The following is a 23098-nucleotide window of genomic DNA, read 5'->3' on the forward strand; positions in this document are numbered from 1 at the left end:
AATAAGACCAGTACAGAGATGAGTCCTTTATGAGCACTAAGGTCTAACAAGACAAGTACATAGATGAGTCCTTTATCAGCACTAAGGTCTAATAATACCAGTACAGAGATGAGTCCTTTATCAGCACTAAGGTCTAACAAGACCAGTACAGAGATGAGTCCTTTATGAGCACTAAGGTGTTTTCTAAATCCTGACTGAAACTCCTCAAATAAACTATTCTGATGTAGGAAGTCACACAACTGATTTGCGACTACTTTCTCAAGGATCTTAGAGAGGAAGGGAAGGTTAGAGATCGGTCTGTAGTTAGCCAACACCTCTGGATTAAGAGTGGTCTTCTTCAGGAGAGGTTTAATTACAGCTACTTTGAAGGAATGTGGTACATGGCCTGTTAACAAAGACACATTAACAATATCCAACAGAGAGGTGCCAATTAAAGGCAACAGGTCTTTAAGCAGCCTCGTTGGGATGTGGTCTAAGAGACAGGTAGACGGTTTAGAAGTAGAAACCGTTGAGGACAATTGGTCTAGGTTAATGGGAGAAGACCTATTAACATAAGAACATTAGAACATACATATATTCATACAAAAATACTTTTTGAACAGTTTATACAAAGCTCTTATTCCAAAAGTGGAAACTTAAGGAAGCACCTAGACTCCAAAGATGGAAATCATTAATGAACCATGAGGTGAGTGTTGAAGAGAAGAGAACAACAATACAAGTATGTATTTGTATGTTAACTTGGTGGGTCCAGCATGAAGGACTGCAACAGCTGTTTGGTACCTAGATCTAGACCCTGGCTGGTGTCACCAGGTGAGTTGTTGTTGTTGTTGTTGATGCCTGAGGGACGTCTGCTCCTCCCTGAGATCAACACACTCCTGTACACCTGAGACACACAAACACACCTGTTTACTTCCTGTGTTTCATGTTTACTTCCTGTATATCATGTTGAATGTTCACTTCCTGTGTTTCATGTTCACTTCCTATGTTTCATTTTCACTTCCTGTGTTTCATGTCCACTTCCTGTGTTTCATGTTCACTTCCTGTGTTTCATGTTCACTTCCTGTTTCATGTCAACTTCCTGTGTTTCATGTTCACTTCCTGTGTTTCATGTCCACTTCCTGTGTTTCCTGTGTTTCATGTTCACTTCCTGTGTTTCATGTCCACTTCCTGTGTTTCCTGTGTTTCATGTTCACTTCCTGTGTTTCATGTTTACTTCCTGTGTTTCATGTTCACTTCCTGTGTTTCCTGTGTTTCATGTTCACTTCCTGTGTTTCATGTTCACTTCCTGTGTTTCATGTTTACTTCCTGTGTTTCATGTTCACTTCCTGTGTTTCCTGTGTTTCATGTTCACTTCCTGTGTTTCATGTTCACTTCCTGTGTTTCATGTCCACTTCCTGTGTTTCCTGTGTTTCATGTTTACTTCCGTGTTTCATGTTCACTTCCTGTGTTTCCTGTGTTTCATGTTCACTTCCTGTGTTTCATGTCCACTTCCTGTGTTTCCTGTGTTTCATGTTCACTTCCTGTGTTTCCTGTGTTTCATGTTTACTTCCTGTGGTTCATATTCACTTCCTGTGTTGAATGTTTACTTCCTGTGTTTCATGTTGAATGTTTACTTCCTGTATATCATGTTCACTTCCTGTGTTTCATGCTAACTTCCTGTTTTCCCATGTTTACTTCCCGTACATCATGTTGAATATTTACGTCCCAAGTTTCCTGTATATATTGTTTACTTCCTGTGTTGAATGTTCACTTCCTGTATATCATGTTTAATGTTTACTTCCTGTATGTCATGTTTAATGTTTACATCCTGTATATCGTGTTTAATGTTTACTTCCTGTATATCGTGTTTACTTCCTGTGTATCGTGTTTACTTCCTGTGTATCGTGTTTACTTCCTGTGTTTCATGGTCACTTCCTGTGTTTCTGGATCTTACATTGCTGCTGGCCTGAGGCTGCGTTCTGTAAGACTTCATGATGTTCTGGAAGGATTTGTCTTCTTTGGTCACCTGAAGAAGAAAAAAAACAGACGCTGAGATACACTTCAACAGAGACACACACACACACACAGTACACACAGTACACACACAGACCTTGGCCATGACGTACACAGCACACATGAGCAGCTGGTCCAGGTGGCGGTCCATCATCAGCTCGCTGCAGTAAACGAGAGAATATTCAAAACACGTCCAGATCTTCCTCCTGAGATCTGAAGAGATATCCAGTTTGGAACAAAGGTCTCTGAGACGCACACTGGCCAGGTGGTACACCTGAGGAGGGACAAGGGGAGGACCTCTGTTCAACAAGCAGCTTCATATAGGAAACACCCTACAAGTCACTGCTCATGCAAGCATCTGCGGCTTCACAATAAACTGACTTATTTAATTCAGAGGGAATGCATTTGTGTTGATGATAAAGGGCAGAGAGGTGAACGACCTCCACCAGGACCTGAACCTGGAGCAGCTGGTTGTCACGTTGTCGTATCCCAGTATAAGACCCGTGAGGTCTCCGTACCTTCCTGAAGAACAGCGACAGCGAGCCTTTCCTCAGCGGACTAACGGCTGCCGGTTTAGCCGGTTTGGTGACAGCCGATTGGACAGCGAGGGTGCCGGTCAGAGTCTGCGTGGACAGCGACTGCAGCGTTGCTCCACCCTGTCCGGTCATGCTCACCTGGACGGGGAAGAAGGTGATGCCTCCGCTCTCATTGGCTATCCCTGCAGAGGTCAGAGGTCAGAAGTGTGTTACTCGTCGCCATCGCTCTTCACTCGATGTGAGGGTGCCTGTCCCTCACCTTGCACCGGGATGGTGACCGTCTGCCCGTTGTTAGCGGTGACGGTGGCGGTCGCCATGGAGACCACCGTCTGCCCGGCCGGGATGGTGGCGACCAGGCCGGCCGGACCGGTCTTGGTCACGGCGGTCGGCGCCGTACTGGCAGTGTAAGGCTCTCCGTCCACCGGGTCGACAAACAGACGGCGGCGAAACGGGCCGGTGGGAGGAGAGCTGTACCGGTCCAACAGGGTGGTGGGGGACGGGGACAAACCTGAGGACAAGACACAAAGACGCTTCGTTTGACACATTAACAGACACAAAGACGCGTTGTTTGACACACTAAAAGACACAAAGACGCTTCATTTGACAGATTAAGACACAAAGATGCTTCATTTGACAGATTAAGACACAAAGATGCTTCGTTTGACACATTAAAAGACACAAAGACGCTTCATTTGACACACTAAAAGACACAAAGACGCTTCGTTTGACACATTAAGACACAGAGGACATTACACACCTCTGAGTTCTGGTCCCTGGTTGATGGGAGTCAGAGGAACACTGCTGCTCTCATCACTTTGTTCCAGATACTGAAGAGGCATCACCTGAACCCCATCCAGACCACAACCAGAACACATCAAGACCACATCCAGTTACAAACAGGAACGCTTCATGAACAAACTGACTTGTAATGTATTTATCAGGATTAACACGTTTATCTATAACCAAAATAAACTGAATGGGTTGTGGTTTATGGACCTGCTTGCAGGCGGGAACGTGGTCTTTGGCCCCACGGAGGCTCTCCCACAGCGGGGAGTCGTTGGTCCAGGCCAGACTCTCCAGAACCTGCTCCTCCACCTGGTTCAGGTGCTTCACCACCTCCCGAAATAGACCCTGCTCCGACCGCACCAGCACCTCGATCACCTGCAGATCATCAAATCTAAGCTCCTTCTGCTTTAGATGCTGCTACACACGACTGTCAGTCACACACCAGAACTCACAAGTGATCGTCCTCATTGATACCTTGTACAAGTGATCGTCCTCATTGATACCTTGTACAAGTGATAGTCCTCATTGATACCTTGTACAAGTGATCGTCCTCATTGATACCTTGTACAAGTGATCGTCCTCATTGATACCTTGTACAAGTGATCGGCTCATTGATACCTTGTACAGGTGATCGTCTTCATTGAGACCTTGTACAAGTGATCGTCCTCATTGATACCTTGTACAGGTGATCGTCCTCATTGATACCTTGTACAAGTGATCATCCTCATTGATACCTTGTACAGGTGATCGTCCTCATTGATACCTTGTACAGGTGATCGTCCTCATTGATACCTTGTACAAGTGATAGTCCTCATTGATACCTTGTACAAGTGATCGTCCTCATTGATACCTTGTACAAGTGATCAGCTCATTGATACCTTGTACAAGTGATCGTCCTCATTGATACCTTGTACAAGTGATCGGCTCATTGATACCTTGTACAAGTGATCGTCCTCATTGATACCTTGTACAAGTGATTGGCTCATTGATACCTTGTACAGGTGATCGTCCTCATTGATACCTTGTACAAGTGATCGTCCTCATTGATACCTTGTACAGGTGATCGTCCTCATTGATACCTTGTACAAGTGATAGTCCTCATTGATACCTTGTACAAGTGATCGTCCTCATTGATACCTTGTACAAGTGATCGTCCTCATTGATACCTTGTACAGGTGATCGTCCTCATTGATACCTTGTACAAGTGATCGTCCTCATTGATACCTTGTACAAGTGATAGGCTCATTGATACCTTGTACAGGTGATCGTCCTCATTTATACCTTGTACAAGTGATCGTCCTCATTGATACCTTGTACAAGTGATCGGCTCATTGATACCTTGTACAGGTGATCGTCCTCATTTATACCTTGTACAAGTGATCGTCCTCATTGATACCTTGTACAGGTGATCGTCCTCATTTATACCTTGTACAAGTGATCGTCCTCATTGATACCTTGTACAAGTGATCGTCCTCATTGATACCTTGTACAAGTGATCGGCTCATTGATACCTTGTACAGGTGATCGTCCTCATTGATACCTTGTACAAGTGATCGTCCTCATTGATACCTTGTACAAGTGATCGGCTCATTGATACCTTGTACAGGTGATCGTCCTCATTTATACCTTGTACAAGTGATCGTCCTCATTGATACCTTGTACAAGTGATCGTCCTCATTGATACCTTGTACAAGTGATCGTCCTCATTGATACCTTGTACAAGTGATAGGCCTCATTTGTACCTTGTACAAGTGATCGTCCTCATTGATACCTTGTACAAGTGATAGGCCTCATTTGTACCTTGTACAAGTGATAGGCCTCATTGATACCTTGTACAAGTGATCGTCCTCATTGATACCTTGTACAGGTGATCGTCCTCATTGATACCTTGTACACGTGATCGGCTCATTGATACCTTGTACAAGTGATCATCCTCATTGATACCTTGTACAAGTGATCGTCCTCATTGATACCTTGTACAAGTGATCGTCCTCATTGATACCTTGTACAAGTGATAGTCCTCATTGATACCTTGTACACGTGATCGGCTCATTGATACCTTGTACAGGTGATCGTCCTCATTGATACCTTGTACAAGTGATCGTCCTCATTGATACCTTGTACAAGTGATCGTCCTCATTGATACCTTGTACAAGTGATCATCCTCATTGATACCTTGTACAAGTGATAGTCCTCATTGATACCTTGTACAAGTGATAGTCCTCATTGATACCTTGTACACGTGATCGGCTCATTGATACCTTGTACAGGTGATCGTCCTCATTGATACCTTGTACAAGTGATCGTCCTCATTGATACCTTGTACAAGTGATCGTCCTCATTGATACCTTGTACAAGTGATAGGCCTCATTGATACCTTGTACAAGTGATCGTCCTCATTGATACCTTGTACAAGTGATAGGCCTCATTGATACCTTGTACAAGTGATCGTCCTCATTGATACCTTGTACAAGTGATAGGCCTCATTGATACCTTGTACAAGTGATAGGCCTCATTGATACCTTGTACAAGTGATCGTCCTCATTGATACCTTGTACAAGTGATAGGCCTCATTGATACCTTGTACAAGTGATAGGCCTCATTGATACCTTGTACAAGTGATCGTCCTCATTGATACCTTGTACAAGTGATAGGCCTCATTGATACCTTGTACAAGTGATCGTCCTCATTGATACCTTGTACAAGTGATAGGTCTCATTGATACCTTGTACAAGTGATCGTCCTCATTGATACCTTGTACAAGTGATAGGCCTCATTGATACCTTGTACAAGTGATAGGCCTCATTGATACCTTGTACAAGTGATAGGCCTCATTGATACCTTCTACAAGTGATCGTCCTCATTGATACCTTGTACAAGTGATAGGTCTCATTGATACCTTCTACAAGTGATAGGCCTCATTGATACCTTGTACAAGTGATAGGCCTCATTGATACCTTCTACAAGTGATCGTCCTCATTGATACCTTGTACAAGTGATAGGCCTCATTGATACCTTGTACAAGTGATAGGCCTCATTGATACCTTCTACAAGTGATAGGCCTCATTGATACCTTGTACAAGTGATAGGCCTCATTGATACCTTGTACAAGTGATAGGCCTCATTGATACCTTGTAGAAGTGATACGCCGGCAGCTGGAAGATGGTGATCAGGTTGGGGAAATCTCCTGGAGGTCTGTAGGAGAAGACAACAACCTCCAGACAGCAAGCCAGCAGGGAGCGATGGAAGACGGCCTGCTCCAGGATACACTGAGACACACACACAAGTTTTACTAGAATGACGGACTCTGGTGAACCTGAATTAACACTTTAAAACACGAAAGTGACACAAAAACACAAACTAACTCACTCCTGTGTTCTGACATGTACAATGAAAAAGAAAAGAAAACAAAGATAACAGCTTCAGCTCCTCTGCTGGTAAAACACTGACCTAAACATCTAAACATCACTACTGTCCTGCCACTCATCTCATGACTTACAACAAAGCACCTCTGGCCAGATCCTCTGTGGACTCATTTTCATTTTCACTGTACACATTCACATTTATGGTGATATACACTTCATATACACTACACATACTTTGCATTTTGCACACTCTGTTTAAACTTAAATTAATGTCCTTAAATACACACTGCACAGTTATTCATATTCTATTGTGTATGTATATTTTACATATTTTGCACACTGTTTACATTTAATTTAATTTAATTTGCTTAATACACACTGCACAGTTATTTGTATTCTATTGTGTATATATATTTTATATATATATATATATATATATAAAATATCTATACACAATATATATATATATATATATATATATATATATATTGTGTATATATATTTCATTTTTTGTCTATATCTCTCATTCCTGTTATATTCTATTTTATTTTGTGTGTTTAGTTTATTTAGTCTATTCCATTTGGTGTTTGTAGATACTATGACAACAAATTTCCCCTTGGGGATTAATAAAGTATATATCTATCTATCGATCATATGCCGGACTCAAATGTCACATCAGCAGTATTTCCAAGAAGACACTAAATACTCACGGACAGATCTGCGTCTCCCAGGATCATCTTTTCCCTCTCGATGATGGACTCCAGGATCCTGTAGTACAGCGCCTCCGCCAGGTGAAAGTACTTCACTGCCATGTCTAGGAGCAGGGCGTCGAGAGAGGAGTTAGTCTACTGGGTCCAGCTTTCTGATCATGACTCGGGCGGGCATGTTCATGTACCTCTTCCCATCGACCTGCTCTCCGTCCTGCTGCCCTCGTAATGTTGACACAGGAGCTCAAACATGTCCTTCAGGCGCTTGCTGATGACATCACTGGGGTCTCTGGCACAGGTCCTGCATGAAGAAATTCACACATGTTAAAGCAGCAACGGTAGAGGTTGTTCACTGAAGCGTCTTCGTGGAGAAACGCTCCGGTGCTCACATCTCTTTCCAGGTTTGGGACTATGTGGTGAAATATTTAAATATTTAATACATTATACCTGAGCGTCTCTGCCAGCTTAGCGCTCGGCCCCTGTTTGGTTCCCGACAGCAGAGTGTGGAGTCGCCCGACGCTCTTCATGGCGGATGAGACGGGAGACGCCCAGTGGTTCTCCCGAACGTACTTCCTGCCGGTCAGAGGAGTGGACACCTTCAGAGCCGAGGCCTGATGGGAGGAGACACGACAGGCTGGGTCTGTAATGCTTTCTGTTCATTCACAGCAGTAAATAGTGTTGGTTCAGAAACGAGAGTGAGCCGTCTCACCGTGAGGCTGTGGTGAAGCCTGTAGGTGTCACTGTCCTGGTTCTCCACCGTCTCACACAGGCTGGGTCCTGGGGTCCCAATGTCATCGCTCGCCCCCTCACCGGTGAAGATCCTCTCATCTAAACTACCGGTGGCCAGAATGTGTTCCTCGTACACCCGAGTCAGAGACAAACTAGAGTAGAGTAGGGTAGGGTAGAGTAGGGTAGGGTAGGGTAGAGTAGGGTAGAATAGAGTAAAGTAGGGTAGAGTAGAGTAGAGTAAAGTAGGGTAGGGTAGAGTAGGGTACCGTAGAGTATAATAGGGTAGGGTAGGGTAGGGTAGGATAGGGTAGAGTAGTGTACCGTAGAGTATAATAGGGTAGGGTAGAGTAGAGTAGGGTAAAGTAGAGTAGAGTAAAGTAGGGTAGAGTAGGGTAAAGTAGAGTAGAGTAGGGTAGAGTAGAGTAGGGTATAATAGGGTAGAGTAGGGTACCGTAGAGTATAATAGGGTAGGGTAGAGTAGGGTAGGATAGGGTAGAGTAGTGTACCGTAGAGTATAATAGGGTAGGGTAGAGTAGAGTAGGGTAAAGTAGAGTAGAGTAAAGTAGGGTAGAGTAGGGTAAAGTAGAGTAGAGTAGGGTAGAGTAGAGTAGAGTGGGGTAGGGTAGGGTAGAGTAGGGTACCGTAGAGTATAATAGGGTAGGGTAGAGTAGAGTAGGGTAGGGTAGGGTAGAGTAGGGTAAGTAGAGTAGAGTAAAGTAGGGTAGAGTAGGGTAAAGTAGAGTAGGGTAGGGTAGAGTAGAGTAGAGTAGAGTAGGGTAAAGTAGAGTAGGGTAGGGTAGAGTAGAGTAGAGTGGGGTAGGGTAGAATAGGTTAGGTTAGGGTAGAGTAGGGTAGAGTAGAGTAGAGTAGAGTAGAGTAGCGTAGAGTAGGGTAGAGTAGAGTAGAGTAGGGTAGAGTAGAGTAGAGTGGGGTAGGGTAGAATAGGTTAGGGTAGAGTAGGGTAGGGTAGGGTAGAGTAGAGTAGGGTAGAATAGGTTAGGGTAGAGTAGAGTAGAGTAGAGTAGGATAGGTTAGGGTAGAGTAGGGTAGAGTACCAGCTGTTATGAAAAGACTGGAACATCATGAACACGTCATCAGATGAAGTAAACCATGACATTGGTAAACATGTTGCTCCTAAAACAAACAGGTAGGACACAGTAATTAGTAAAGTAATCTGAATACTTAAAAGGATCCAAACTGATGGATACATGTGAACACATTACGATCAATAAACTCAGGGATGTTCAAAAAACTCAGACACTCACAAACTGTCTCCAAAGTTCATAGGATCCAGAAAGCCGGTCAGACTTTCCTCCTTTCCTTTGACGATCTGTGGGAGAGAGAGACATTCTAGTTAATGACATGTCTCACCCTCTAGTGGAAGAGTTTCTAGATGAACAGTCTAGTTAATGACATGTCTCACCCTCTAGTGGAAGAGTTTCTAGATGAACAGTCTAGTTAATGACATGTCTCACCCTCTAGTGGAAGAGTTTCTAGATGAACAGTCTAGTTAATGACATGTCTCACCCTCTAGTGGAAGAGTTTCTAGATGAACAGTCTAGTTAATGACAACATGTCTCACCCTCTAGTGGAAGAGTTTCTAGATGAACAGTCTAGTTAATGACAACATGTCTCACCCTCTAGTGGAAGAGTTTCTAGATGAACAGTCTAGTTAATGACATGTCTCACCCTCTAGTGGAAGAGTTTCTAGATGAACAGTCTAGTTAATGACATGTCTCACCCTCTAGTGGAAGAGTTTCTAGATGAACAGTCTAGTTAATGACATGTCTCACCCTCTAGTGGAAGAGTTTCTAGATGAACAGTCTAGTTAATGACAACATGTCTCACCCTCTAGTGGAAGAGTTTCTAGATGAACAGTCTAGTTAATGACATGTCTCACCCTCTAGTGGAAGAGTTTCTAGATGAACAGTCTAGTTAATGACATGTCTCACCCTCTAGTGGAAGAGTTTCTAGATGAACAGTCTAGTTAATGACAACATGTCTCACCCTCTAGTGGAAGAGTTTCTAGATGAACAGTCTAGTTAATGACAACATGTCTCACCCTCTAGTGGAAGAGTTTCTAGATGAACAGTCTAGTTAATGACAACATGTCTCACCCTCTAGTGGAAGAGTTTCTAGATGAACAGTCTAGTTAATGACATGTCTCACCCTCTAGTGGAAGAGTTTCTAGATGAACAGTCTAGTTAATGACAACATGTCTCACCCTCTAGTGGAAGAGTTTCTAGATGAACAGTCTAGTTAATGACAACATGTCTCACCCTCTAAAGGAAGAGTTTCTAGATGAACAGTCTAGTTAATGACATGTCTCACCCTCTAGTGGAAGAGTTTCTAGATGAACAGTCTAGTTAATGACAACATGTCTCACCCTCTAGTGGAAGAGTTTCTTGATGAACAGTCTAGTTAATGACAACATGTCTCACCCTCTAGTGGAAGAGTTTCTTGATGAACAGTCTAGTTAATGACAACATGTCTCACCCTCTAGTGGAAGAGTTTCTAGATGAACAGTCTAGTTAATGACATGTCTCACCCTCTAGTGGAAGAGTTTCTAGATGAACAGTCTAGTTAATGACAACATGTCTCACCCTCTAGTGGAAGAGTTTCTAGATGAACAGTCTAGTTAATGACAACATGTCTCACCCTCTAGTGGAAGAGTTTCTAGATGAACAGTCTAGTTAATGACAACATGTCTCACCCTCTAGTGGAAGAGTTTCTAGATGAACAGTCTAGTTAATGACATGTCTCACCCTCTAGTGGAAGAGTTTCTAGATGAACAGTCTAGTTAATGACATGTCTCACCCTCTAGTGGAAGAGTTTCTAGATGAACAGTCTAGTTAATGACAACATGTCTCACCCTCTAAAGGAAGAGTTTCTTGATGAACAGTCTAGTTAATGACATGTCTCACCCTCTAGTGGAAGAGTTTCTAGATGAACAGTCTAGTTAATGACATGTCTCACCCTCTAGTGGAAGAGTTTCTTGATGAACAGTCTAGTTAATGACATGTCTCACCCTCTAAAGGAAGAGTTTCTAGATGAACAGTCTAGTTAATGACATGTCTCACCCTCTAGTGGAAGAGTTTCTAGATGAACAGTCTAGTTAATGACATGTCTCACCCTCTAGTGGAAGAGTTTCTAGATGAACAGTCTAGTTAATGACAACATGTCTCACCCTCTAAAGGAAGAGTTTCTTGATGAACAGTCTAGTTAATGACATGTCTCACCCTCTAGTGGAAGAGTTTCTAGATGAACAGTCTAGTTAATGACATGTCTCACCCTCTAGTGGAAGAGTTTCTTGATGAACAGTCTAGTTAATGACATGTCTCACCCTCTTGTGGAAGAGTTTCTAGATGAACAGTCTAGTTAATGACAACATGTCTCACCCTCTAGTGGAAGAGTTTCTTGATGAACAGTCTAGTTAATGACAACATGTCTCACCCTCTAGTGGAAGAGTTTCTAGATGAACAGTCTAGTTAATGACAACATGTCTCACCCTCTAGTGGAAGAGTTTCTTGATGAACAGTCTAGTTAATGACAACATGTCTCACCCTCTAGTGGAAGAGTTTCTTGATGAACAGTCTAGTTAATGACATGTCTCACCCTCTTGTGGAAGAGTTTCTTGATGAAGGGTTTCCAGAAGTGCTCTTTGACCCCTTTGGCCTCCAGCACCAGCCCGTCATGCAGCTCACACAGCTGCTCTATGAAGCAGTACGGCCCCGAGGACGGCCTGAAGTCTTTAGTGCTGAAGTCCTCTGGTAGACCTGGAGGACATCACACAGACCAGGACCATGTTTCTCTTATTATCATCACTGTGGAACATTTACATTCTTGTAATATCAAAGAAAGGAATCATACAGGGATGAATCACTCGTAGAAGAGGAGCACTATAATGTTCTGCATTAGTCACTCAATCAGGGTTCAGAATTATAGTTGTTTTTGATTGCATTCCTCCATCTACTGTGGTAACGAAAGGACTGTAGAGGAGAACCTCCTCTGAACAGCAGTCGTGCCTCTTTAAGTTCTCCGGAGTGAGTTAGAGTTGTAAACCCAACCCTTGTTTCCTGAGTGGATGCAGCTTGACGAGGAGCCAGAGCTGTTTCCTCTCAGCACAATAAAGCCATGTTTGGAGAGCGAGGAGGAGGCAGATGGAGCAGAGGAAACACCAGGTGTCAACTGGAAGACAGGCTAATTTATTTAGCTTGATTTAGTTCAGTCCAGGCCTGATAAGCAGGCTTCCTCCACAGCAGTGCTGCGCAGCGCTTTGTGTGATGACGAGAGAGGCACCTCTGAAGTTTGTGTTGAGCAGGTCTTTCCTGGAATTGCACAGCAGAGCGTTGGTGAAGACCAGGTCCAGAGCGCACAGCAGCAGGTGATATGAGTTCACCAGGTCATCGCTGATCATCGGGAAGTTCCCTGAAGAAGACAGAAGGAGGACAGATTAGGACAGATTAGGACAGTTTAAGACGTGGACTCCTTGGGAGGGGAAGAGCTTCACGTCTAAGCACAAGGTTCTGTGCTTGGACCAATTTTATGCTTCCTTTGGGCAACATTATCAGGAATCACTCCATAAACTTTCATTGCTATGCAGATGATACTCAATTATATCTATCGATCAAACCAGAGGAGACCAACCAGCTCGCTAAACTTCAAGAATGTCTTAAAGACATAAAAACATGGATGACCTCCAACTTCCTGATGTTAAACTCAGACAAAACTGAAGTTATTTTACTGGGCCCTGAACACCTCAGAGATCAATTATCTGGTGATGTGGTTTCTGTAGATGGCATTGCCCTGGCATCCAACACCACTGTAAAGAATCTCTAGTTATCTTTGACCCAGACTTGTCCTTTAACTCCCACTTTCGAGGTGTGACAACTCATCAGCTCTCCAATGCAGCGGCCTTTCTGCTGAGAATGCGAGATATCTGCAGAAGTCATTTGAGGCAGCTGTTTCTCACTCAAGAAAGCCAAATTGCAATAGTCTTGAGGAACAGCATGTTTAGATGAGCCCAGAAGATCAACAGCTCTGCGGTGGCCGTATTGGCGGGATCGGAATTCCACCATATGACAGACAGCTTGGACAGTAACGGCTGGTATGACTTTCTCCTCCTCATGAGACACATCTCGATTTTCAGGAGGGTGCCGAGACAATGCATCCGCATCAACGTTTTGCTTTCCAGGGCGATACTTTAGGCTAAAGTTATAAGTTGAAAGTTCCTCCAACCATTGATGACCTGCTGCGTCCAACTTAGCAGTAGTTAGGACATAGGTTAAGGGATTGTTGTCCGTGTGTACCTCAAACTTGACTCCATAGAGATAATCATGCAGCTTTTTGGTGACCGCCCACTTTAAAGCCAAACATTCCAGTTTGTGTGGGATATTTATTCTCTGCTGGGGACAGGCTTCGGCTGACAAAAGCAACTGGGCGCAATCCCTCTCCTTGGTCCTGATACAGGACACCTCCCAAACCTTCTCGGCTGGCATAGGGCAGCTCTGGGTTGGCAAAGGCCAAAACGGGTGTCTCTGTAAGGTAAGGTAAGGATGTTTATTGTCATTGTAAAAAACATACAACGAAATTAAGTTGGCGACTCAGTCAGTACAGCAGCAACAGGTACAAACATGTATAAAAACATTTAAGACAGGACATTTTAATTTAAAACAAGACATTTTAAAAATAAATAAAACATAAAACACAGGCAGCAATGGCTTAAAAGTGAAAAAGTGTTGTATTATTGTCTATTTTTGTCCCTCCGCAGTACTGTCCGGTGTGAGCTGGGTGGGGTGGTGGGTGATGGAGGAAATGGCTCTGGGGAAAAAGCTGTTCCTCAGCCTGTTAGTCAAGGTTTTAATAGTCCTGAATCTTCTTCCCGATGGCAGTGGAACAAACAGAGTTTAAGCCTTCTCTTTAAAGCCTCAAAAGCCTTTTCGCAGTCTTCATCCCACCTCCGTCCCAATGGCTCTTTGGAGTGGTACCAGTCTTTGGGCTCTGTGTCGGGCTTTGGTATTTGTTTCTCTTTCCAGTCTTTCTCTATCGTTGTTTGTTTTCCCTGCCTTCCGGTTACAATGCAGCCCTGCAGTAACTGGTTGAGTGGGACTCTGGAGAAATCTTTTACAAATCGCCTGTAATATCCACAGAAACCAAGGAAAGAGCGAAGAGCAGTGATATTCTCTGGGCGTGGCCAAGACTTCACAGCTTCGATCTTGGAGGTGTCGGTAGCAACACCATCCCTAGACACGACGTGCCCAAGGTAGGTTACAGAAAGGCAGCAGAACTTACATTTATCCAAGGATAACTTTAGTCCTTCTCCTTTAATCTGTCCAGTACTTTGAAAAGGCACTGCTCATGCTCTTCCAAGGTTTTCCCCAAAAACGATTATATTGTCCAGGTAAACCAGAAATTCCAACAGCCAACTCCATGACTCGCTGAAATGTGGCTGGTGCTCCACAAACCCCTTGTGGCATCCGCTCAAACTGATAGAATCCTGCTGGGCAGATGAATGCTGTTTTTTGTTTTGTCAGCGGGACTTAACGGGATCTGATAATAGCCACTTCGGAGATCGAGCACACTGAACCACTGACTACCACTTAGGCAAGACAGAGCATCCTCCACTTGTGGGACTGTGTATTGATCAGGAATTGTCCTCCTGTTTAACTTCCTGTAGTCCACACACATGCGTATGGTTCCATTTTTCTTGCGAACCACAACTATTGGGGAGGCATAGAGACTTCTGGAGTCTGAAATAATCCCAGCCTCTTTAAGATCATGGAGATGATTCCTCATGTCTTCCAAGTCACCTGGTGGTAATTGTCTGGAACGTTCTCGAAATGATTTATCATCGATTACACAAATGTGGTGTTGTGCGTTCTTTGCACAACCAACATCAAACTCACTGCAGGAGAAAACTTCCTTTCTCTGCATCATTTTATGACACAGTCTCTCCTTCCACTAAGGAGGCACTGGAGACTCACCAAAATCAAAAGAGGAGGGGGAAAGCGGAGAGGTAGACAGCATGGGTATTTTCTTTGCACGGACTGTGTTTATCACCTCCACAGGAAAAAGGTGAGCGATTTGCATTCCACGTCTCAAGGTCACATTGTGGCCAGACAGATTTCTCAGGGTAACTGTAATGCGATGACAATGGACAACGATTGGCTTTTTAGCCACCGGCATCACCAGAAGCCCTTCTGGAAAACCCCCCTCCTCTGGACGGTCAAAAAGAACAGCTTGTGCCTGTGACTGTTGCAACCCCACCAGGTGGTAGAGTGAAAGGCTTCTCTTGCATGAACCAGACTGTCCCTCTAGTTGTCTTCTCATAAGCTTCTTTTATGGCCGGGTGGATAGAGCGGGCATGAAGGAAATGATCTCCTCCATGGGTTTGACATGAACTAAAGAGTCTCCGAACTATGGAGGTGTTTGTACCAACCAAAATAGAAGCCTCGCCTTTCATGACCGGATCTGCACACACAAGCACAAGTGTTTCTATGGTCTCAGCTACTCCAACTACATCTTCATTGAACTCAAGTTTCAAGCACACATAGCCGTCATATGGATACTCCTCTACACTGAGACCCCAAATCTCTAGGCAACCAATAGGGGTCAAAGGCAGGTGCTTCAGATACCCGTCATAGAAGGAGCGGGTAAAGTAACTTGAGACCCGCTATCAAGTAAAGCTTTGGTGTAAATGCCCTCAATGTGTACAGGGACAATAGAGCTAGGTCGAACTAACCCCTCTGGCAAATTAGCCTTTCCTTCCTGTAGCATGTCACACTTTGTGGAAGGTATCTTCTCCGGAGCCTTAGGCCGTTCCCTTACTGAGCCCCTGGGAAGTTTCCTGCTGACTGTTTTAGGTTCAAGAGACGCTTGTTCACTTTCCTGAGGTGCTCTGGGTGTTCACACTCTCGCTGGAAGTGACCATCTTCCCCACACCTATAGCAAAAGACATCAGTGCGGTACTGGGGTTTCGGGGATCTCTCCTTTCCACGTGCATAGGCGTTCCCATTTGGTTTCTAGTTGTGGCTTTGAGCTACATGTTGTGGTGCACTTTGTGAAACAGCAGCAGAGGCAGAAAGTAAGCGTGCAACATCATTCTTAAGCCCTTGAAATTCTTTCACAAGACTCTCTATTGCAGGATCTCTGTCAGGTCGAACTGGTGCAACGGCTGCTATAGAACACTCCACACGGCTACCGACAGTCTGTACACTTAGTCTCTCAAGGATCATCTCCTCCTCTTCTCTACAAAGCAGCTCAGTGAAGCTTGGAGGAGGCTTCAGTTTATAGGTCAACCTTATGCGAAGGGCAGTGAGGTCATTGGACAGCGCACCTCTTGCAACTTGTTCAATGCGAACTTGGTTCATGTCAGCCACTTCCATTCCACCCCTACGATGGACTGCATGAAATAGCTTGTCTAGTCTGAGCAAGTATGCTGACAGTTTCTCCCCTCCTCTCTGGAAGGTGGTACGGAACTTCCCCATGAGGTCAGCAGCACTATCTGTGGTTCCAAAAGCTGTCTCTAAGGCCTGACCATAGTCATTCGAAGTGGCATGAGGATTAGTGACTCTCAACCCCCGAACAATATCTTCTGCTGGCCCTTTAAGACTCTCAGCTACTCTCTGTTTCTTGATGACATCGGAACACTGCCACTCATCCAGCATGTGAGTGGTTTGTTCGGCCCAGGAATCATATTCTTCTTCTCCAAGAGGGGTGGGTTTGATACCCAAGAACAACCTCAGTTTTCGATAGCCTGGACTGTCTGCAGGGGTTGCTTGGTATTTCTCAACTAGCAAGGAGATAGCATTAACCAGCTGGGTGTTCAGGTCTAGGGCGGGTTTTTGAGCAGGAGTAGAGCTAAACAAGCCGGTGACATCAGCTACAGTCTTCCCTTCATTTGCTAGAAACGCTAGTAGCTTTGTCTGGAAACCCTCGTGTTCACGGGGTACATGCCACTCGTGACCCTCACTGGCGTTTACTATCCAAAGTTCCTCTCCATCTCCAGCTGCTAACTGTTCGGGTATGTCCCCCTTTGTCATGTCATCAGTAGTTTCAACTAACACGAATTGGCTTTTACCAACCGGATTCAAACACCGTCCCATATTTTTACAGCGGCCACCTACTTTAACTCCCTCCAGTACTTTATAAATAGTCTCAATCACTTTTTTTACATCGATACTTTTCTTTTCACACCAGTTGAATATCTGTTCTGACTCCATGTTTACATTAGCATAACACACTTTACACCAAATAAACATTCAATAAGGCCAGTTTCTACAGGCCTATGGATATATAATTTACCTATACTTTTTCCATAAATACCTCACGAGCCCCCACGTGTAGCCCCCCCCTCAGTTGCTGTTCTAGTCAGGGGCCTCATACCCTACCCCTGTTGCATGGGAGGTGCATTGAAACGGGTCTACTCAAATTCTCACTATACTGTTGATGTGGGCTCAAACTCCCATGCATTTATATAAATATATATATCCCGGTTAAACCCCTCGTTTTCTTAGATAAGTATAGCAGGATGCTAACACAGGAATTTCACCCAGACACAAGGGATACCACACATCCACATCCACATTTATTCTAACACAAAACAATACTCAACACGAAACCCACAACAATACTCGGGCGTTAACAGTCCGTGCTAAGGTACCCTATGCTGGCGCCCTTGTTGGAGCTCGTGTAAATCCTCCTCATCTGCGGGGTCAGTGCTCACGGCCCCCAGAGAGAGCGATGGATGCAGTCCTACTAGAAACCCTGGTGTCCAGCTGGAAGCGCGATGATCACAGGACACTCCGTCCTGCCTCCCTTCTTCTCTCCGGCTGCGTCGTCCTCAACAAACCCCTCGCGGGTTAGCCGCTAGCTGTTCCGCCGCACTCCGACCGTGCTTTCAACCCGGCTCACTCTCCTCCGTGTAGCTGCTCCTCGACACCAATCCCAAACCCTCCGCTCGCGCTCACCATAACACACCTGTTCTCCCACTCTCAAAAATCACCAGAACTCTAGGTTCACCTCTCCCTTTATCTTCACTCGCCTCCCCCCTTCTTCTGATTGGCTCCCCACCCTGTGGACACCTGAACCAGCCCAGGACTAACTAACATTCATACACTGATGGGAGGAGCTCAGGTTCCACCTGTCCATCAGCAGTAACTAACATTCACACACTGTAGAACAGCTACAGGAGCTATTTTGGGGTGAAGTGTGTTGCTCAAGGACACATCCTCTGACTGAAGGACGACCCTTTTCACCACTGAGCCACAGTCGTCCCAACACAAACATCAGAACTTCCTCGTCCTCTTCTTCTGTTGACTTTTATGCGTGACATCTCCACCATCTGCTGGATGTCCTCGTGCCGTCTATTAATTGACATGTTGTATGTGACCAGTGAACACCACTAGCTGGAAGGTTTCCCAGTAGGGTACTGGTGACTGTGGACTGGTTACCTTTAGCGTGGACAAATAGAACCCAGCAGAAGTTGAAGACCTCGGTCACAGAGCAGGGATGACGTCTGGAGACAGAAGACCGGAGGACACGTCATCAGCTAATAAACTACACCATGAAACAAAGAAGCACCGGTCTGAACTGGCTGTTCAGGAGAGTTCAAAGGTCACCTCTGTTTGCGGCTGCGGTGAACTCGAGGCGGCTCCTCCAACGGCGCCTTGAAGATGGCTTTGAAGATGGGGACGTACTTCTTAAAGATGACCGCTGACACGGTGAAGTTTCTCTCCAGCTTGTTGGTGCTCTGACGGAAGTCCTGTGGCAGGTCGGCCATGTCCTGCCACTTCTTCATCTTATTAAAGAACTCTATCAGGCTGTCAGGAAGAACGAGAACTCTATCAGGCTGTCAGGAAGAACAAGAACTCTATCAGGCTGTCAGGAAGAACAAGAACTCTATCAGGCTGTCAGGAAGAACAATAACTCTATTAAGGCTGTCAGGAAGAACAAGAACTCTATTAAGGCTGTCAGGAAGAACACGAATTCTATCAGGCTGTCAGGAAGAACAAGAACTCTATCAGGCTGTCAGGAAGAACAAGAACTCTATCAGGCTGTCAGGAAGAACAAGAACTCTATTAAGGCTGTCAGGAAGAACACGAATTCTATCAGGCTGTCAGGAAGAACAAGAACTCTATTAAGGCTGTCAGGAAGAACAAGAACTCTATTAAGGCTGTCAGGAAGAACAAGAACTCTATTAAGGCTGTCAGGAAGAACAAGAACTCTATCAGGCTGTCAGGAAGAACAAGAACTCTATTAAGGCTGTCAGGAAGAACAAGAACTCTATCAGGCTGTCAGGAAGAACAAGAACTCTATCAGGCTGTCAGGAAGAACAAGAACTCTATTAAGGCTGTCAGGAAGAACAAGAACTCTATTAAGGCTGTCAGGAAGAACAATAACTCTATCAGGCTGTCAGGAAGAACAATAACTCTATTAAGGCTGTCAGGAAGAACAAGAACTCTATTAAGGCTGTCAGGAAGAACACGAATTCTATCAGGCTGTCAGGAAGAACAAGAACTCTATTAAGGCTGTCAGGAAGAACAAGAACTCTATCAGGCTGTCAGGAAGAACGAGAACTGAACAAGAACTCTATCAGGCTGTCAGGAAGAACAAGAACTCTATCAGGCTGTCAGGAAGAACAAGAACTCTATCAGGCTGTCAGGAAGAACAAGAACTCTATCAGGCTGTCAGGAAGAACAAGAACTCCATCAGGCTGTCAGGAAGAACAAGAACTCTATTAAGGCTGTCAGGAAGAACAAGAACTCTATCAGGCTGTCAGGAAGAACAAGAACTCTATCAGGCTGTCAGGAAGAACAAGAACTCTATTAAGGCTGTCAGGAAGAACAAGAACTCCATCAGGCTGTCAGGAAGAACAAGAACTCTATTAAGGCTGTCAGGAAGAACAAGAACTCTATCAGGCAGTCAGGAAGAACAAGAACTCTATTAAGGCTGTCAGGAAGAACAAGAACTCCATCAGGCTGTCAGGAAGAACAAGAACTCTATCAGGCTGTCAGGAAGAACAAGAACTCCATCAGGCTGTCAGGAAGAACAAGAACTCTATTAAGGCTGTCAGGAAGAACAAGAACTCTATCAGGCTGTCAGGAAGAACAAGAACTCTATCAGGCTGTCAGGAAGAACAATAACTCTATCAGGCTGTCAGGAAGAACAATAACTCTATTAAGGCTGTCAGGAAGAACAAGAACTCTATTAAGGCTGTCAGGAAGAACAAGAACTCTATCAGGCAGTCAGGAAGAACAAGAACTCCATCAGGCTGTCAGGAAGAACAAGACTTATACATCTCAGAGGTACATATTGTACTTTTTACTGTACTATATATCAGATGTACATATAGTACTTTATACTGTACTACATCTCAGAGGTACATATAGTACTTTATACTGTACTACATCTCAGAGGTACATATAGTACTTTATACTGTACTACATCTCAGAGGTACATATAGTACTTCTTACTGTACTACATCTCAGAGGTACATATTGTACTTTATACTGTACTACATCTCAGAGGTACATATAGTACTTTATACTGTACTACATCTCAGAGGTACATATAGTACTTTTTTTTAACATTATGTATTATTAAACTACCCGCAGTATATAAAGCCTTGAAACATTAAAGTGATCAATAATATAACACATACTTTTCTGCATCATGAGTACTTTCACTTTTGGGACTGTAGGAATGTAGACGATAATAAGTTTGTACTTTTACTATAGATTGAAGGATTTTTACACTGGCGTATTAGTACTTTAACTGAAATAGAAGATCAGAGTACTTATAGTAATATATATATATATATATATATATATATATATATATATATATATATATATATATATATATATATATATATATATATATATATATATGAGAGACAGACCTGCAGGTGAGAGCACAGGTGCATTGTGGGCCTACCTCATCTCCGAGCAGCGCAGGATCCGGGTCAGGGAGACGTAGTTCCCCTCCGTGGTTCCTTTCCCCACCGTGGGCACCGAGGACCTGCAGGCCACGTAGAGAGAGCAGGCCAGCCAGTGGAGGTCACTGCCCTGGGGGGTACATGGTTATGTACATACAGTTTGTTTACATGTACATACAGTTTGTTTACATGGTTATGTACATACAGTTTGTTTACATGTACATACAGTTTGTTTACATGGTTATGTACATACAGTTTGTTTACATGGTTATGTACATACAGTTTGTTTACATGTACATACAGTTTGTTTACATGGTTATGTACATACAGTTTGTTTACATGGTTATGTACATGTACATACAGTTTGTTTACATGGTTATGTACATGTACATACAGTTTGTTTACATGTATATACAGTTTTACAGACCAACACGCAGACAGACACAGATCAACAGACACAGATCAACAGACAGACACATCAACAGACAGACCAACACACAGACAGACACATCAACAGACAGACCAACACACAGACAGACACAGATCAACAGACAGATCAACACGCAGACAGACACAGATCAACAGACAGATCAACACGCAGACAGACACATCAACAGACAGACCAACACACAGACAGACACAGATCAACAGACAGATCAACACGCAGACAGACACAGATCAACAGACAGATCAACACGCAGACAGACACATCAACAGACAGACCAACACACAGACAGACACAGATCAACAGACAGATCAACACGCAGACAGACACATCAACAGACAGACCAACACACAGACAGACACAGATCAACAGACAGATCAACACGCAGACAGACACATCAACAGACAGATCAACACGCAGACAGACACATCAACAGACAGATCAACACGCAGACAGACACATCAACAGACAGATCAACAGACAGACATACACTGATCAACAGACAGACCAACACTCAGACAGACACAGATCAACAGACAGACCAACAGACGTCAGACAGACCCGCAGACAGACACAGACTACCAGACAGACACACAGACAGGCCCGCAGACGTCAGACAGACAGACCAACAGACGTCACAATAGTTCCTAAAGCTAGCAGAAGCAGTGTCGTAAAGCTGTTCACCTCTAACGTAAAGTTCCTGCTCATGGTGTCGTAGCTCTTCCACGCCTCGCCGCTCGCTTCTTCGTCCATATTTAAGGCTCGGCACAGATCTTCGAACCCGGTTCGGGCTTTCTGCAAAACCTCGTCCTCGTCGCTCATTGTTGGTGTTGCTGAGCCAGTAAGACGATCAGATCTCGGTTTGGATCAAACGGGTCGACCCCGACAGTCACCGGGTCTCTCCGGGGCAGCGTTATTACCGGGCCGTACCGAGCCGAGTGGCCATTTAAAGGTCCTCTGACTGACAGCTCCGGCGGCGCGTGGACGCTGTGGACGTATGTGACGCCGAGAGCTGACGTCATTCTATGCGTGTCTGCGCGTGAAGAACGGCGGCTCTCGCCCAGCCCACTAAACCTGCGTCCCTGCGAGCGAATGGGTGAGTCGACCTGTCAATCAAAGTACTACTATTTCCGGTTTTATTTTTTCCGTTTCAGTGGTTTCCTAACGGTTCTCACGGAAGTCCGTCGGAAAAACAGTCAAAACGTCATTAAATAGTTTGGTTTTTTTTAAATGTCGTTATTACAGCTTTATAAACATATTTAGTTCATAACGCTATATATATATATATATATATATATATATATATATATATTTATATATATAAATATATATATATATACACACAAGGTTCAAGGTTTTTTATTATTTTTGCAGGGTTCTCCGAGTCAACAGAGGTACAAAACAAACACACTATAATAATAATAGAAATATGAAGAATGAAAAATATATTTAAAAAAAACACTGTACAAAAGACACACTGTACATATATACATATACATATATACATATACATATACATATATACATATACACATATATACATATATATACATATATACATATATACATGTATATATATATGTATATATATACATATATAC

General features: G+C 44.0%; 2 protein-coding genes across 7 annotated transcripts in view; both read right to left on the reverse strand.

Moving 5' to 3' along the window:
* Positions 1 to 22540, reverse strand: part of rbl2 (retinoblastoma-like 2 (p130)) — a 26779-nt gene extending 4239 nt beyond the window's left edge. For 2 of the 6 annotated variants that reach the window (XM_034535060.1, XM_034535058.1), the window contains exons 1-20: positions 22182 to 22540; positions 21052 to 21182; positions 18735 to 18935; positions 18567 to 18631; positions 12415 to 12543; positions 11731 to 11891; positions 9381 to 9445; positions 8096 to 8267; positions 7834 to 7997; positions 7575 to 7687; positions 7390 to 7493; positions 6446 to 6583; positions 3525 to 3689; positions 3286 to 3370; positions 2788 to 3036; positions 2511 to 2710; positions 2249 to 2266; positions 2090 to 2153; positions 1934 to 2005; positions 781 to 883 (exon numbers count right to left, since the gene is read on the reverse strand). In XM_034535060.1, the coding sequence (XP_034390951.1) occupies positions 804 to 883; positions 1934 to 2005; positions 2090 to 2153; positions 2249 to 2266; positions 2511 to 2710; positions 2788 to 3036; positions 3286 to 3370; positions 3525 to 3689; positions 6446 to 6583; positions 7390 to 7493; positions 7575 to 7687; positions 7834 to 7997; positions 8096 to 8267; positions 9381 to 9445; positions 11731 to 11891; positions 12415 to 12543; positions 18567 to 18631; positions 18735 to 18935; positions 21052 to 21182; positions 22182 to 22319 (2514 nt within the window). In that variant the 5' untranslated portion in view covers positions 22320 to 22540 and the 3' untranslated portion in view covers positions 781 to 803. Of the gene's footprint in view, positions 1 to 780; positions 884 to 1933; positions 2006 to 2089; positions 2267 to 2510; positions 2711 to 2787; positions 3037 to 3285; positions 3371 to 3524; positions 3690 to 6445; positions 6584 to 7389; positions 7494 to 7574; positions 7688 to 7833; positions 7998 to 8095; positions 8268 to 9380; positions 9446 to 11730; positions 11892 to 12414; positions 12544 to 18566; positions 18632 to 18734; positions 18965 to 21051; positions 21183 to 22181 lie in introns of those variants that run through there. The other 4 variants (XM_034535055.1, XM_034535056.1, XM_034535061.1 and 1 more) reach the window with 4 other exon arrangements.
* Positions 13870 to 18263, reverse strand: LOC117732248 (modulator of apoptosis 1-like). The gene is made up of 2 exons (XM_034535062.1): positions 14407 to 18263; positions 13870 to 14249 (listed from the first exon to the last, which is right to left on the reverse strand). The coding sequence occupies exon 1, from the start codon at positions 17373 to 17375 to the stop codon at positions 16137 to 16139; it is 1239 nt and encodes a 412-aa protein (XP_034390953.1). The 5' UTR covers positions 17376 to 18263; the 3' UTR covers positions 13870 to 14249; positions 14407 to 16136.
* Positions 22541 to 23098: the final 558 nt, after the last annotated feature.

Source organism: Cyclopterus lumpus, chromosome 6, assembly GCF_009769545.1.
Source record: "Cyclopterus lumpus isolate fCycLum1 chromosome 6, fCycLum1.pri, whole genome shotgun sequence".
In the NCBI taxonomy this organism is placed as follows: Eukaryota; Metazoa; Chordata; class Actinopteri; order Perciformes; family Cyclopteridae; genus Cyclopterus; species Cyclopterus lumpus.

Coding starts and splice junctions, on each gene's coding strand:
- LOC117732248 (XM_034535062.1), bottom strand. CDS start 17,375: ATGTTTATTTGGTGTAAAGTGTGTTATGCTAATGTAAACATGGAGTCA.